Below are 12,554 nucleotides of genomic sequence, written 5' to 3' on the forward strand. Positions count from 1 at the left end.
TATGCATGTGTGTGCATGCATGTGTATCTTATGAGGCTGGTGCCTCCTTCAGAATCACAACCTGATATCTGGAGACCAGCCTTCTCATGACACCTGTGCCTTACATACTCTTCAGGCCCCAGATAAGTCGCTCCACGCTTTCTCATACACAAAGGAGGTGGGAGAGAATCCCCTGGTTATGGCTGCTTGTTGCTCTGAGCATGTGCTTTGCTTTGTGCCATGTCAATGGCTCTGGCAGCAGGCAGAGGAGACGACTGAAGGGCATCCATTGGGCAATGGGACTATTTCGGGAGCTCTGTTGGGATCTTCAAAGGGGATTCTTGTGTCAAGGCCAGGACAGCTGAGTTGACATAGCTTGTGTCCACGGTAATAAGAGCACTGCCCGTGGTCCAGGGCCAGGATGGAATTAGGTAATCATGGCTCTCCTTCCTTGGCCTCTTTGGGGGGATGGATTGTTTGCCAGTGGCTCATAACAGTTCGATGTGTGTTGACAATGATCGTAGCCTATTTGTCAGAAGGAAAATGCCGTGGTGCAGTCAGCAGCAGAACCAGAACCTGTATCTCCTGTTTAATCTGCCCCCCCCCCCCCCCGCTCTGGACCAGGCAGCCATACTGCACTCCTAAAGCACACCTGAGAGTTTGTTATTTATCATGTGCTATCTTGCTATCTTCTCTGGGACACAGGCATAGAGGGTTGCATTATAGAGAAGAGGGGTGGGGTGGGAAGCAATCCGTAGGGTTCCGATTGGTTATCTTTTTAGACCAACTAAAATGTAAGTGGAGCAAGCAGAGTCCCCACTTGTCTTGGATTGGGCATACAGTGAGGGGACCAGCTGGTCTCAGAAATGTCCCTGCCCAGCTTACTTCCAGTGCTTTCTGAGCTGTAAGCTCCTGGGGGCGCCCACCCTTTGCCCTTGTTCCATTCCTGCTGAACCCTGTAAAGAGTAAATTCTTGACTCCACAATAGCTACTTCTGATGGACTCGTGTGAAGTATAGGGGGACCAGGAATTCCCAATTGCGGAAATGCTTTTTGACCCCTTTATTATGGACTACAAAAGTTTCGATTTTCAACTCGCTGGAACTAGAAAAAGACAAGTTTCTTGGGACTACTTTCTCTCTAAGGAGATTTGACATTTTCATTATTTTAATACATATTTGGGGTTCAGATGGTGTCTAACTCCTCTGGCTGACAGCTCTCAGGGGTTGGTCATCCCTGATCTCCCCAAACATGCGCGTTATTCTTTCTTAGCTCTCACCTTCTCATCAGTTTTGGCCACTTGAGGAAAAGCCAGAGGCCCTCACCCTGGAAAAGCATAGGACTCCCATGGAGGAAGTGGGTCAGCGAGTACCTACAGGGTCCCCTGGGGGAGAACCACAGACTCCTTTCAGCTCCCACTGCAGAAACAAACCCACCGGCCCAGCAGGCTAGATGTGTGTCATCTAGTTTAAGCTATAGGACCGACTGGAACATTCCTGGTGGGAAATGCTGAAAAGTTCAGGGAGTGGGGGAGGCATGTTGCATGCCGTGGAGGCCAGCCTAATCCTAATTCTATGGATTCTTCTCTTTGGACACAGAAAAACTACAGGCAGAGGGTGGATGAGTTGAAGTTCACCAGCGTGGCCGACAGCTCCCAGATGGAGCATGCCAAGAAGAGTCAGGAGCTACAGAGCGGGGTGAGTCGGGGGCCGCCACCCTCCCACTGACTATGGGCTATGGGTAGGGAGAGCTGGCGGGCAGCCTCAGGCAGTGCCCAGGCACTGTGCAGGGACCAGCTGGGCTGTGCACAGCTTTCTGCAGACTTCTGGGGTGCTTCGGGGCTTCTCTGCCCTCCCCACCTCTCATCTCCCCGGGTTCTGACGAATAGATGCCAAGTGATAATTCCCGTCCCCATTGCCCCTTCTTCCTTCCTTCCTTCCTTCCTTCCTTCCTTCCTTCCTTCCTTCCTTCCTTCCTTCCTTCCTCCCTCCCTCCCTCCCTCCCTCCCTCCCTCCCTCCCTCCCTCCCTCCTTTCTTTCTTTCTTTCTTTCTTTCTTTCTTTCTTTCTTTCTTTCTTTCTTTCTTTCTTTCTTTCTTTCTTTCTTTCTTTCTTTCTTTCTTTCCTTCTTTCTTTCCTTCCTTCCTTCCTTCCTTCCTTCCTTCCTTCCTTCCTTCCTTCCTTCCTTCCTTCCTTCTTCTTTCTTTCTTTCTTTCTTTCTTTCTTTCTTTCTTTCTTTTTCTTTCTTTCTTTCCTTCCCTCCCTTCCTCTCTCCCTCCCTCTCTCCCTCTCTCTTTTTTCCTTCTTTCTTTCTTTCTTTCTTTCTTTCTTTCTTTCTTTCTTTCTTTCTTTCTTTCTTTCTTTCTTTCTTTCTTTCTTTCTTTCTTTCTTTCTTTCTTTCTTTCTTTTCTTCCTTCTTTCTTTCTTTTTCTTTCTTTCTTTCCTTCCCTCCCTTCCTCTCTCCCTCCCTTCCTCTCTCCCTCTCTCTTTTTTCTTTCTTTCTTTCTTTCTTTCTTTCTTTCTTTCTTTCTTTCTTTCTTTCTTTCTTTCTTTCTTTCTTTCTTTATTTCTTTTTTCTTCCTTCCTTTCTTTCTTTCTTTCTTTCTTTCTTTCTTTCTTTCTTTCTTTCTTTCTTTCTTTCTTTCTTTCTTTCTTTCTTTCTTTCTTTCTTTCTTTCTTTCTTTCTTCTTTCTTTCTTTCTTTCTTTCTTTCTTTCTTTCTTTCTTTCTTTCTTTCTTTCTTCCTCCTTCTTGCACTCTTCAGGGATAAAAGTCAACACTCCAGAATTCTGGAGCTGCTAGAGGATTGTCTTAGAGGAGGAGGTGCACCCTCGGGGGGCTGTGCACTGGCTGCTTCTCATATGCACACCCAATAGGTAGCTCCCGGCCGTGCCACCACGTTCTCCACATTTCAGTGTCCACCATCCGGTGGGTCTCTGGCTGGGACATTAGAAGCTCTCTTTCCCAAGTGTCCAAGCCCACCTAGCAGAGGAGAGACCATCGCTGTCATGGGCAGTGTTGGCAATCCAGCCTGGGGGGCTGGAGAGGGAGGCGGTGAGGGAGCAAGAGCAGGAAGATGCCCACCACCTGCTGTCTTTTTAGACTCACTTTTCCAGATGTGAGTGCCGACAAATGCATAAGAATTCCTGGGGGGGGCGGGGGCTGCAGGTAAATATGTGGCTGCTTTTGGAGGGAGCACCTGGTGGACCTTCTGGGGATTGAACCGGGGGCTCCTGCCTGCAAACAATATACTGTGGCCTTGGAGTCACCTCCCAGCCCTGTGCTTCTTTTCCCCATGGGGCCGTCTGTGCTCCTCTCATCCCTCTGACGGCGGGTGTGAAGAGTACATGGGGACACTGTGGGGAAGCCGCTGCCCTCGGAGGGGAGAGGAGAGGACCCAGCCCTTGGTAGGGTTTCCAGCCTTGCTCCCTACTTCTCCCAGCACCTGCCTGCTTCTCCTCTGCCTCAACGTCTCGCTACCTTCTCCCCTCTGCTCCCTCTTGCCTGCCTGGCAGCACGGGTCTGCTGGGAACTGTAAGGGACAAGACCCCTCTTGTGACGCCCACCCCACCCCTCGGGTCTCTCGCCCACAGGTGGCCTACCGAGCAGAGAACGAGCAGTCTGTCCATCAGTACAGCATCAGCAAAGACGAGCCTGTGTTCTTGCAGGCCCGCACCAACGCCGCCAACCTCAGTGAGGTAAAGCCCAGGGGTGGGCCATGGTGGGGGGTGCTGTATCCTTGGGGAGAGATGGGCTCAGCAAATCCAGCAGCACCGTGGCTGTGCTGCTGTCCACGGAGCTCACGCTGTCCAGCAATGTTGGCAGGGAGGACGATCTTTCTGGGAATGGGCTCATGGGCACTTGCGTCTGAACATGGTGGGGTCAGGGGCCATGGGTGTTCTGGGGTCGGGGTGGCAGCAGTGTAAGGGAGTGATGGAGGGGAGTTGAGTCTCCGCCAGCTCCGATCTGCCTGTGTGGGTTCCTTGCTCTGCCACTTCGAGGGGTGAAGTTCCGGTAGAATCCCCTCAGCAGAAGGAAGGGAACCCGAGGCTCCCCCCATTTGGCGGGTGGGGCTTCTGTGATTTGGTATGTGTGTCCTGGGCTCCTCTCCCCAGAGACTTGAAGGCCTGTGTGGGCCTGACCTTCCCCCTGTGTCCTTGGAGGAGGCACCACAGAGCTTTGCCACTCCTCTCCTGGGTCTCTGAGGTCCCCATCTGAGCAGAGGGCGCAGGGCAGAGGTGGAAAGAAAAGCCGAGGCTAACCTGGCTACGCAGGAAGAGAAGAGCGTCTTTCAGGAGAAAGAACTTGAAGTGTGAAGTAGCGCAGGAAATGGGATGGGGCTGGGTGGAGGAGTGGTAGAGGAAGGGGGACAGGACACCCTGAAGCAGAGGGTGGGTAGGCAGGAGGGAGCAGTGAGTGGGGAGCCGCGGCTGGGGTGGAGGCGGGTGAGGGTGCAGCCAGTGTGTGAGAGAGTGGCTGTATGCTCACCCCATGGTCAGTGTCCATGGCTGATGTCCATGGCCATGGCCTCTTGTGAGGTCCCGGTGTCCAGCTCTTGCTCTATGTGTGAAGAGGCCTAGAGGCAAAGCTGGAAGGGCAGCTCGTGTCCAGAGTACACATCCAAACAGCCAGTGATGGCCGGTAAAGAGGAAATGACATGAACCAGCGGACATCAGGTGTGGGCATCAAGGACTCTCTGGCTCTTCTGGAGATGTCCTCACGGAGCCCAAGGGACCCTCTCACATGTGACTGTTCCATTCCACCCTGGCCCCTTTAGAAGCTGTATAAGAACAGCTGGGAGAATCAGAAGGCCAAAGGGTTCGAGCTGCGTCTTGACTCCTTGACCTTCCTGGCAGCCAGAGCCAAGAGGGACCTGGCCAGTGAGGTGAGTGAGGGTTTGGGACCACCTGCTCCGCACTGCATGTTGGGGAAGCTCCAGTTCTCCTGTGTGATCTGGTGTGGGCCTTCCCGAGCAGGGGGACCGGCACATCTGTGCGTTGGTTTCCTGTGGTGCTCCCTTATTCTTAACGGCAATGGCGAGAGTGACATACAAATCACCCATTGTATAGATGGACCCATGCCCAGGGGGGCCCTTGGCTCTCTGAGGAGGCAGTCTGTTCTTGGTTACATTCCAGCATCGGCATTAGAGCAACCTTGAGTAAACTCCCACCCTCTCTACAGCTTAGCACGGACCCGGGGCTGGGCTTAAAGTTTCCTGGATCTCAGTTAACTTGTTGACAAATCGCCAGTGGTTATGAGGAAATGACATGAACCAGTGGGCATAAAGTATTCCACAGTCCCTTGGAGATGAAGGAAAGATAAAGACTCTGCTTCCGTCATCAAGAGCTACTTGTTTTCAGTAGATAAATCTGCACACATGATGCACACATACCTATACATCGATATATAATGCATGAACATTCATGATATTGGGCACATATGTATGAAACACACACACATATAAGACATACCGGTATATGCAACAAACAGAAGAGGCACGTCTATGTGTGTGTGAGTGGAGGGGGCTCGGGATGCCCTGGCTTACCTTCTGTTCTCATCAGTGGTGTCATTGTACAAACCAGTACTAGCAGAAGTCTCGTGAGGACCAGGGGGTGGTGCCATCCTGGCTTCCGAGGTTGGATAAATGGTGGCACACATTGCTGCTGCTGCTGGAGCTGGAGACGAGAGTGTAGCCCAAGTCTCCTGGTGGCACAGTGCTGAGAATGTTGAAAATAATGACCCAGTGGCATCCTGCTATACTATAGCTCTCTGAGCATGTCCTGTTGATTTTTTTCTTTGATCCTCATCAGACTTGATCATGTGTGTGCATGCACAGGTGCATTTCCATGCTATGAGGCTCCTTTTATTTCCCATACTCCAAAATATTTTTATTCATATGTACTCTACTGGTTCTTTGTGCAGGGGCCATGCTAATCTTCTCTGTATCGTTCCAATTTTAGTATATGTGCTGCCGAAGCGAGCACTCTGCTGGTTCTTAACTTTGAGCTTCTTTCTCAAATAGCAGTTGCATTTTGGATGCCCTGCTTTCCGTGTCATGCCTACCTTTAAAAATAAATTATATGTTCACTATTAATTACCAAAAATCAAAACCAAAAATGATTTTTAAAATGGCTTTCATGAAAATCCAGAAAGACAGATCCTTTTAGAGGAAGATGGGATTTCATAAGGAAATTGGAAGTAGGCTGCTTCAAAGTCGGACGTTCTATTGGGCTTTTTGGTAGCTGAAGTGAAAAGAGAAATAAGGAGAGATAACATTTTATGCTGATGTTTGATGAAGGAAAATGTGTCAGTGATTCAGAAGAGGTGAACCTATTTGGGGAGGGGGCCACACCCAGTGGTGGTCCAGGGCTTCCTGGATCTGCACTCAGAGATTACTCTTGGTGGGCTCTGGGGACCACATGGGATGCCAGGGATTTAACCTGGGTCATCTGCATGCAAGGCAAACGCAAATTCTACATGCTGTACTGTTTTCCTGGCCCCAGGAAACAAACTTTTAATGAGGCAGGTAGGGCATTTGCCTTGTGAGTGGCCAACCCGGTTCAATCCCCGGCATTCCATATGGTCCCCCGAGCACCGCCAGGAGTAATTCCTGAGTGCAGAGCCAGGAGTAACCCCTGAGCATCGCTGGGTGTGACCCAAAAAGCAAAGGGAAAAAAATGAGACTAATTCTAATGGGATTATTCTGTTGCCTGGTTTTGTTTTAACCCTTGTTAGGGCGCAGATCGAGATCTCCCTATAACGACAAAGAGACTCCAGAGACTGCAAACAGCAAGCAGGGTTTATTGTAAGACTGGCTAGCCAGGGTCCAGCCGCCTACACGGACACGCAGGTCCAGCAGGTTGGGCAAAAGACCCCGAGCTTCTCCAAAGGAGATCTTATATAGGCCTTCCCCGGCCGTTACAGCAGAGCCCGCGCATTTCATAGCCAATAGATTTGTAATATTGCAAACTTTCTTAACCAATCCATTTAAAAGGACATCACTCCTTAGCCTATGGTTTTAGAGATCAGTATTCGCGCCAATATTCAGGAATGTCCCGGTTCTAGGGGCAGTCCTGAGTCTTGTGATACGGGTCATGTGATATGGGTCTGGTTATCTGGTCTGACCACCACCCTTCTTGCGAACCGGGGTGCCTGTATCTGAATTCCTTGCTCAGGGGCAGAAAATCAAGTTATTCTAGAATTCGGGCTCCTGTAAAAAGAGTCTTAAGAAAGCTAAATAGATTCCTATGGTCTGTCCTGGGCTAGATCCCCACACCCTCTGGTTGGAAGGGAAATGATTCCTCCGGAAGGTTCTGAGATCTCCCTAAGCTCTTCCCCTCTTCCTTAGGTGAAGTACAAGGAGGACTACGAGCGGTCCAGAGGGAAGCTCATTGGGGCTAATGGTGCCCAAGGGGACGCGCAGATGAGCCACTCGCTGCTAATGTCCAAGCTGCAGAGTGAACTGGAGTACAAGAAGGGGTTTGAGGAGGCTAAGTCCCAGTGCCATATCTCCCTGGACATGGCCCATCTGGTGCACGCCCGCAAGGCTCAGCATCTAGCCACAGACGTGGGCTACAAGACGGCGTCGCATCACTTCACGGCTCTGCCCACAGACATGAAGCTGGAGTGGGCCAAGAAGGCTTATGGTCTGCAGAGTGATGTAAGTGCTTTGTGTGCATGTGTGCATGTCTGAGTGGGCGAGGGTCAGTGCTGGGGATCCCCCCCACCCGCCACCTCCCACCCCCCATGCAGATTATTTGCACTTACAGGTTCCTGAGTCCTGGTTCCCTGTAAGGAAGGGTGGTGGTCTGGCTTCCCTTCAGAGTCTGCCCATCTGAAATTCCAGACCACCAAGAGAAAATCTTCAGGCCTCTTTTTCCTTTGTGGAAATGGGATCTCCATAGGTTTCTTCCTCTTGCCCAGGGTTCACGTGTGTGACATGTATAAGGGAAGCCGGCTCTGAGCGGGCATCCCTGATTCTTTCCCTCCCTTGAGTCCCCTCAGTTTTAGAGCAAGAGGAAGAGGTTTCCCCATCCTGTGCTCCTCCCTTGCCCCCTGTGATTCCCCAACCTGGTTCCACTCCCATTTCCCCTTTTGTCATCTCTTGGACACAAGGAACCCTCCTTGCATTCAGGGAGCTGGAAAAGCTGCTCCTGGCACTGGAGCTTAACGCAAAAGCTGGGAGCAGGGCAGCCCCAACGCCCCTCCGTCGGGGGTCGGGGGTTATTCCGAAGAGATGGGGCTTCAGCCCACCACCCCCGCCCCCCAGAAGGGTGTTCTCTGAGGACCTGCCTTTAAACCAGAGGCTCAGTGACAAGTAATGAGAATTCCCCAGGGCCCCTACCTGTCGGGTACTGTGGGGGCGGCTGGAGAGGAAGGAGCCAGCGTAGTGGGGGGCCTCAGATACCCTGTGCCATTCCACTGAATAGCTGCCCACCTGGGTTTTCTTCTCCCCTGCCTGTTATTTTCAACAAGGAGCCAACCAAGAGGGCAGCAGACAATGGCGATGCGCCTCTTTCCCAGGGCACCAGAGTCTCCTAATGAGGCAGAAGGTTGATTTCGCCCCGCCCCGCTGCACCCCCACATCGCATCGGGTGGGGTCTCGAGCCACTGTCAGCAGGGCGCCCCCAATTAACAGGGAAATTCATTGACATGCGGGCGCTACCTGTGACTGTGCAGAAATGGATAAGACAAAGGGGCATCTAATTTGACTCAGCGGGCACCCGGGTTGCCTCGGGGAGCCGCTAATGGCCCTTTAAACGCGGCGCAGACAATAGCCCGTCTTTCTTCCCTCTCTCCTTTGTCAGAACCAGTACAGGGCAGATGTGAAGTGGATGAAAGGCACGGGCTGGGTCGCCACCGGGTCATTAAATGTGGAGCAGGCGAAGAAGGCAGGAGAACTCATTAGCGAGGTGAGCTTTCCTCTCGGCCGGCAACAGGCCCGACTGCATTCGGCATCTCTGTATAAAATTAAAATAATTTCCACTCGAAAGGCAAAGAAAAAGGCGAAGCCACATGAAAGGCCTCCCAGCCGAGACCAGGGCTGGTAATTAGGGGAGAAGCACATACCAAACACGAGCCGGCAGGGGCCCCGGAGAGCCCCTGGTGAAAACAAAGTGGGTGACAAATGAAATTATGAATAATAATGACAATCAAATGGAGCTCAATTGCTACCCACTGAGTTACCTTTCTAATGAAGCGGTGCCGGAGCTCTGATGAAAGGTACACTGATTGTGCCCCGAAAACCCTTGTGGAACTTTGGGCGCGTTCCCCACCTCCTCTTCCACCGCGGAAGTGGGAACAAGTTTTGAACAGTTACCGGTGCAGCCGGCAGGACCCAGTTCTCTTTTTCAGGTGGGTGAGGGCAGGCTTCAACCCCACTCCTTGTCGCCACCCTAGCGACATAAGAAAGCAGTTCCTTCTCCTTGACAACACAAATACCAGGGGCCAGGGAGACCAGTGGGCCACTGCAAGCCTTACCTGTGATGCCCTGGGTTGGGTCCCCGACACCCAAACAAATAGATCAAAAGGATTTATTTATTTTTTCCAACATTTTTCATCCTCGACACTTAATATATCGATGTTTCTTTGTTGTGTGTCTGATCCGGGCCCTACATGTAGAACGTTCTTCAGCATCTGTGGCTTCTAGCCTGACCCCAGTTATGACAAGCACTGGGGTCCCAGACATCATTGCCTGAGATGGGGGGTCACTGGCTTATGCTCACAGGAGGCAGCGCCTGATCACAGTCAGGCCCATCTCCCAGTCGGTTTCTCTGGGAAGATGTTTGCTCAGAGGGCCAGTGATATATACATGTTCTCTTGCCTCCAGAGTAGCCTGGATTTTTCTGGGCTTTTGTGGGTGACATGGAAGCCTTCATGACCATAACCTTGAAACTATCCAGATTTGGCTGCTAGTAGCCTGGGAACTTGTTTCCAGAACTTTCTAAATGAACAGAGATGAAAACAGGAAGCCTCTGCCCCATCTCCTTCCATTTTTGTGGGCCTCTAACAAGTCTGCAGCCAATAGTTCTCCTAGGGGTGTGCATTTTGTGGTCAGTCCTCTCTCGGCTGCTTTCAAAGTGGCCTGAGGTTGAGGAATATGGATCCAATTCCAGCCTCAGAAGGTGTTAGAGCTTAGGGGAGACTCTTCTTGCCTAAGAAGTTCCATCTAATTAAAGACAGCTTAGAGGAGCGAAAGATGAGTGAGTTCAAACTCTTCATAAGTCTGCTCATGGAAGGACGAGAGGAATGAAGCTCATTATACCGAGAATTCAGACCGCAGGAAGATTGCTGTTTGAGTCGGAGTTGGGTGACCCAGAGACCTTTCCAGAACCTTTGTGCCTCCGTGGTTGGAACATTCTTGCAAATGTTCTCAACAAATTTGCTTTTCTCCGTTAGTGTCCTTGCTCTATGCCTTGCTTCTTAAACTTCAGTAGCTTTCAGCAACTTGTCTCAACTACTTTATTTCAGTTGGCGTGTGTCCAGGTTAGAGTCCTCTTGGACTGACCACTTCCTTGTCCTCTGGAGTTTCAGGCTCTGTTGAAAGGTGCATAGATGCACACACCTGTCACGTAAAGCAGAACTCAGCAAACCTTTGCAGAGGACCCGATAGTATTTATTTTTTCACTTTGTGGATGCAGTTGAAGTTACTCAGCTCCGTCATCACAACCAACCTTCGAGCAGTCACAGGCAATATGCCAATGAGCAAATGTGGCTGTGCGCCAATAAATTTTTGTTTACAAAAAAATCAGGTGAAGGGTCAACTTTGGCTAAATACTGAACTGTCTTTTAAGACCACCTAGTAGATAGAAGTCCACCCCAACTATTTATGCAAGTGTTTATAAAATAATTCTTTGTCTTGGGAAAAGATACTTTATAATTCGGTTATGATAATAACCATTTTAATCTCCTGGAAATGTACTTTTTAAGGTTTTGTTAGTACTTTGTCCCCTTCCCTTTTGAACTGTATGGTGATGCCTTTTGATAATAGTGCCTTTTTCTTGCTATTGTAACATTTTAGGGAATACTTGTGAATCTGAAATGCAGTGGATCCTATAATTATTGAACAGTTTATAATCAATGACTGTTCAAAGCAAGAGTTTTGACTGTGGTAATCCCTGCTATGTCTTTTGGTGTAAATAGAACATTTTAATTGATAAACATAATAAAGAAAGTTCTTTCTTGCTTGGGAGATCCAAACTAAGATTTGTAAACAATGGCAAGACAGTATGTGAAGCCTATAAGAAATAACCCTTAGTTTATACCCTCAACACTTTATTGGAATAATCTAATTTTGAGGTGTTTTTGTTGCACCAGGTAGCAATACTTTAATGTTAATTGACATGACGTTATTCTTAAATTGAAACAAATATTAACCTGAAGGCACCTAGGATATAAAGATGGAGGAAGCCGCATAATAATTATGTTCACAAATTCACTCTAATCTCAAGCAACCTATGATTTTCTCTTTCAAATGGCATGAAAGAGCAGCACAAAATTCACAGCTTTGATCTTTTCCTGCTCAACAGAAGAAGTACCGTCAGCATCCAGATGCTTTGAAGTTTACCAGTATTAAAGACACTCCGGAGATGGTCCAGGCCAGAATTAGTTATACCCAAGCAGTGGATGTAAGTGATAATGTATATACATTATGACTCTGTGAGAGCCCCCCTTCCCACACTGCGATTGAAGCCGAGGGGTTCTTGACTTGCTCCTTCTGTTGTTCTAAGGATGAAGGAGCTTCTCTTCCTTTGCCGAGGCGCTCCTTAGCGGGGGTGCGTCCTCATTAGGATGCAAATGGGGAGTTGCTGCGCTGAGGATGCCAAGTGGGGCTGTGCCTCCTCGCTGCCCGCCCGCTGGGTTCTTTCCTTCCCATTTGCAAGTCTCCTAGATTTGCCTGTGGCAGGGCCCTTTCCTCAATCCTTTTGTTTCCAGACGTTTTTTAGGACTGGAACTTGGGGGTGAAAATCTTGCTAATTGGAATGCTGAAGTCACACGAGTAGGTCTCCACGGGACCCCAGGGAAAGGATTTCCTGTGCTCTGAACTTGTCCAAGACGTTGAACAGAGTTGGGTCTGACATGTGCACCTTGGGCTAACTTTTGGACTATTTCTAGTGTCCCCTTTACAATGCAAAATTGATATCTGGTCTTTGTCCTCCAGTTCTGATCTGAGTGGGCTTTGTTGAAATCCCGGTGCTGTAAAAATTTGTGTTCGGACACATATTGACCTAGGTTGGCTGGGACCGCGAGGCACACAGGTGTTAGTGTGTGCAGACACGCCTTCTTAGCATCCTCAAACAGTCCTCTGTGTCAGCAGAGATGTACAAATCCAGCATGGCTCCAGAGCTCTCTGCTTTGCTTCCCAAGGAAGCAGTTTATCCTGTTTGAGCTATTACATTCCACACGCCTGCTGGGAGGCACGAATTGCCTGTCCGAATATGTTCCGAAAGGTTTTACAGGTGTGAAGCCTTGGCAGTGGATCATTTAGTAATAATCAGGCAAGAATAACCATCCAAAGTAAACTGAATTATTCTCAGAAACCCAGTCAATGATGGGAAACTCTCCTAGGGAGAAATAGAG

At 49.6% G+C, this 12,554-nt stretch overlaps 1 protein-coding gene and 1 non-coding gene across 3 annotated transcripts in view; one reads left to right on the plus strand and one right to left on the minus strand.

Moving 5' to 3' along the window:
• Window positions 1-12,554, plus strand: part of NRAP (nebulin related anchoring protein) — a 77,424-nt gene that overhangs the window by 34,664 nt on the left and 30,206 nt on the right. For both annotated transcript variants that reach the window (XM_055119554.1, XM_055119555.1), the window contains 6 exons: window positions 1,577-1,675; window positions 3,569-3,673; window positions 4,753-4,860; window positions 7,324-7,635; window positions 8,783-8,887; window positions 11,504-11,602. In XM_055119554.1, coding sequence (XP_054975529.1) covers window positions 1,577-1,675; window positions 3,569-3,673; window positions 4,753-4,860; window positions 7,324-7,635; window positions 8,783-8,887; window positions 11,504-11,602 — 828 coding nt within the window. The remainder of the gene's footprint in view (window positions 1-1,576; window positions 1,676-3,568; window positions 3,674-4,752; window positions 4,861-7,323; window positions 7,636-8,782; window positions 8,888-11,503; window positions 11,603-12,554) is intronic.
• On the minus strand, window positions 5,855-5,959 carry LOC129399552 (U6 spliceosomal RNA). The gene has a single exon (XR_008627172.1). It is a non-coding gene; the product is annotated as a U6 spliceosomal RNA (small nuclear RNA).

The sequence above is a fragment of the Sorex araneus genome, chromosome 11 (genome assembly GCF_027595985.1).
Source record: "Sorex araneus isolate mSorAra2 chromosome 11, mSorAra2.pri, whole genome shotgun sequence".
NCBI classification, from domain to species: Eukaryota; Metazoa; Chordata; class Mammalia; order Eulipotyphla; family Soricidae; genus Sorex; species Sorex araneus.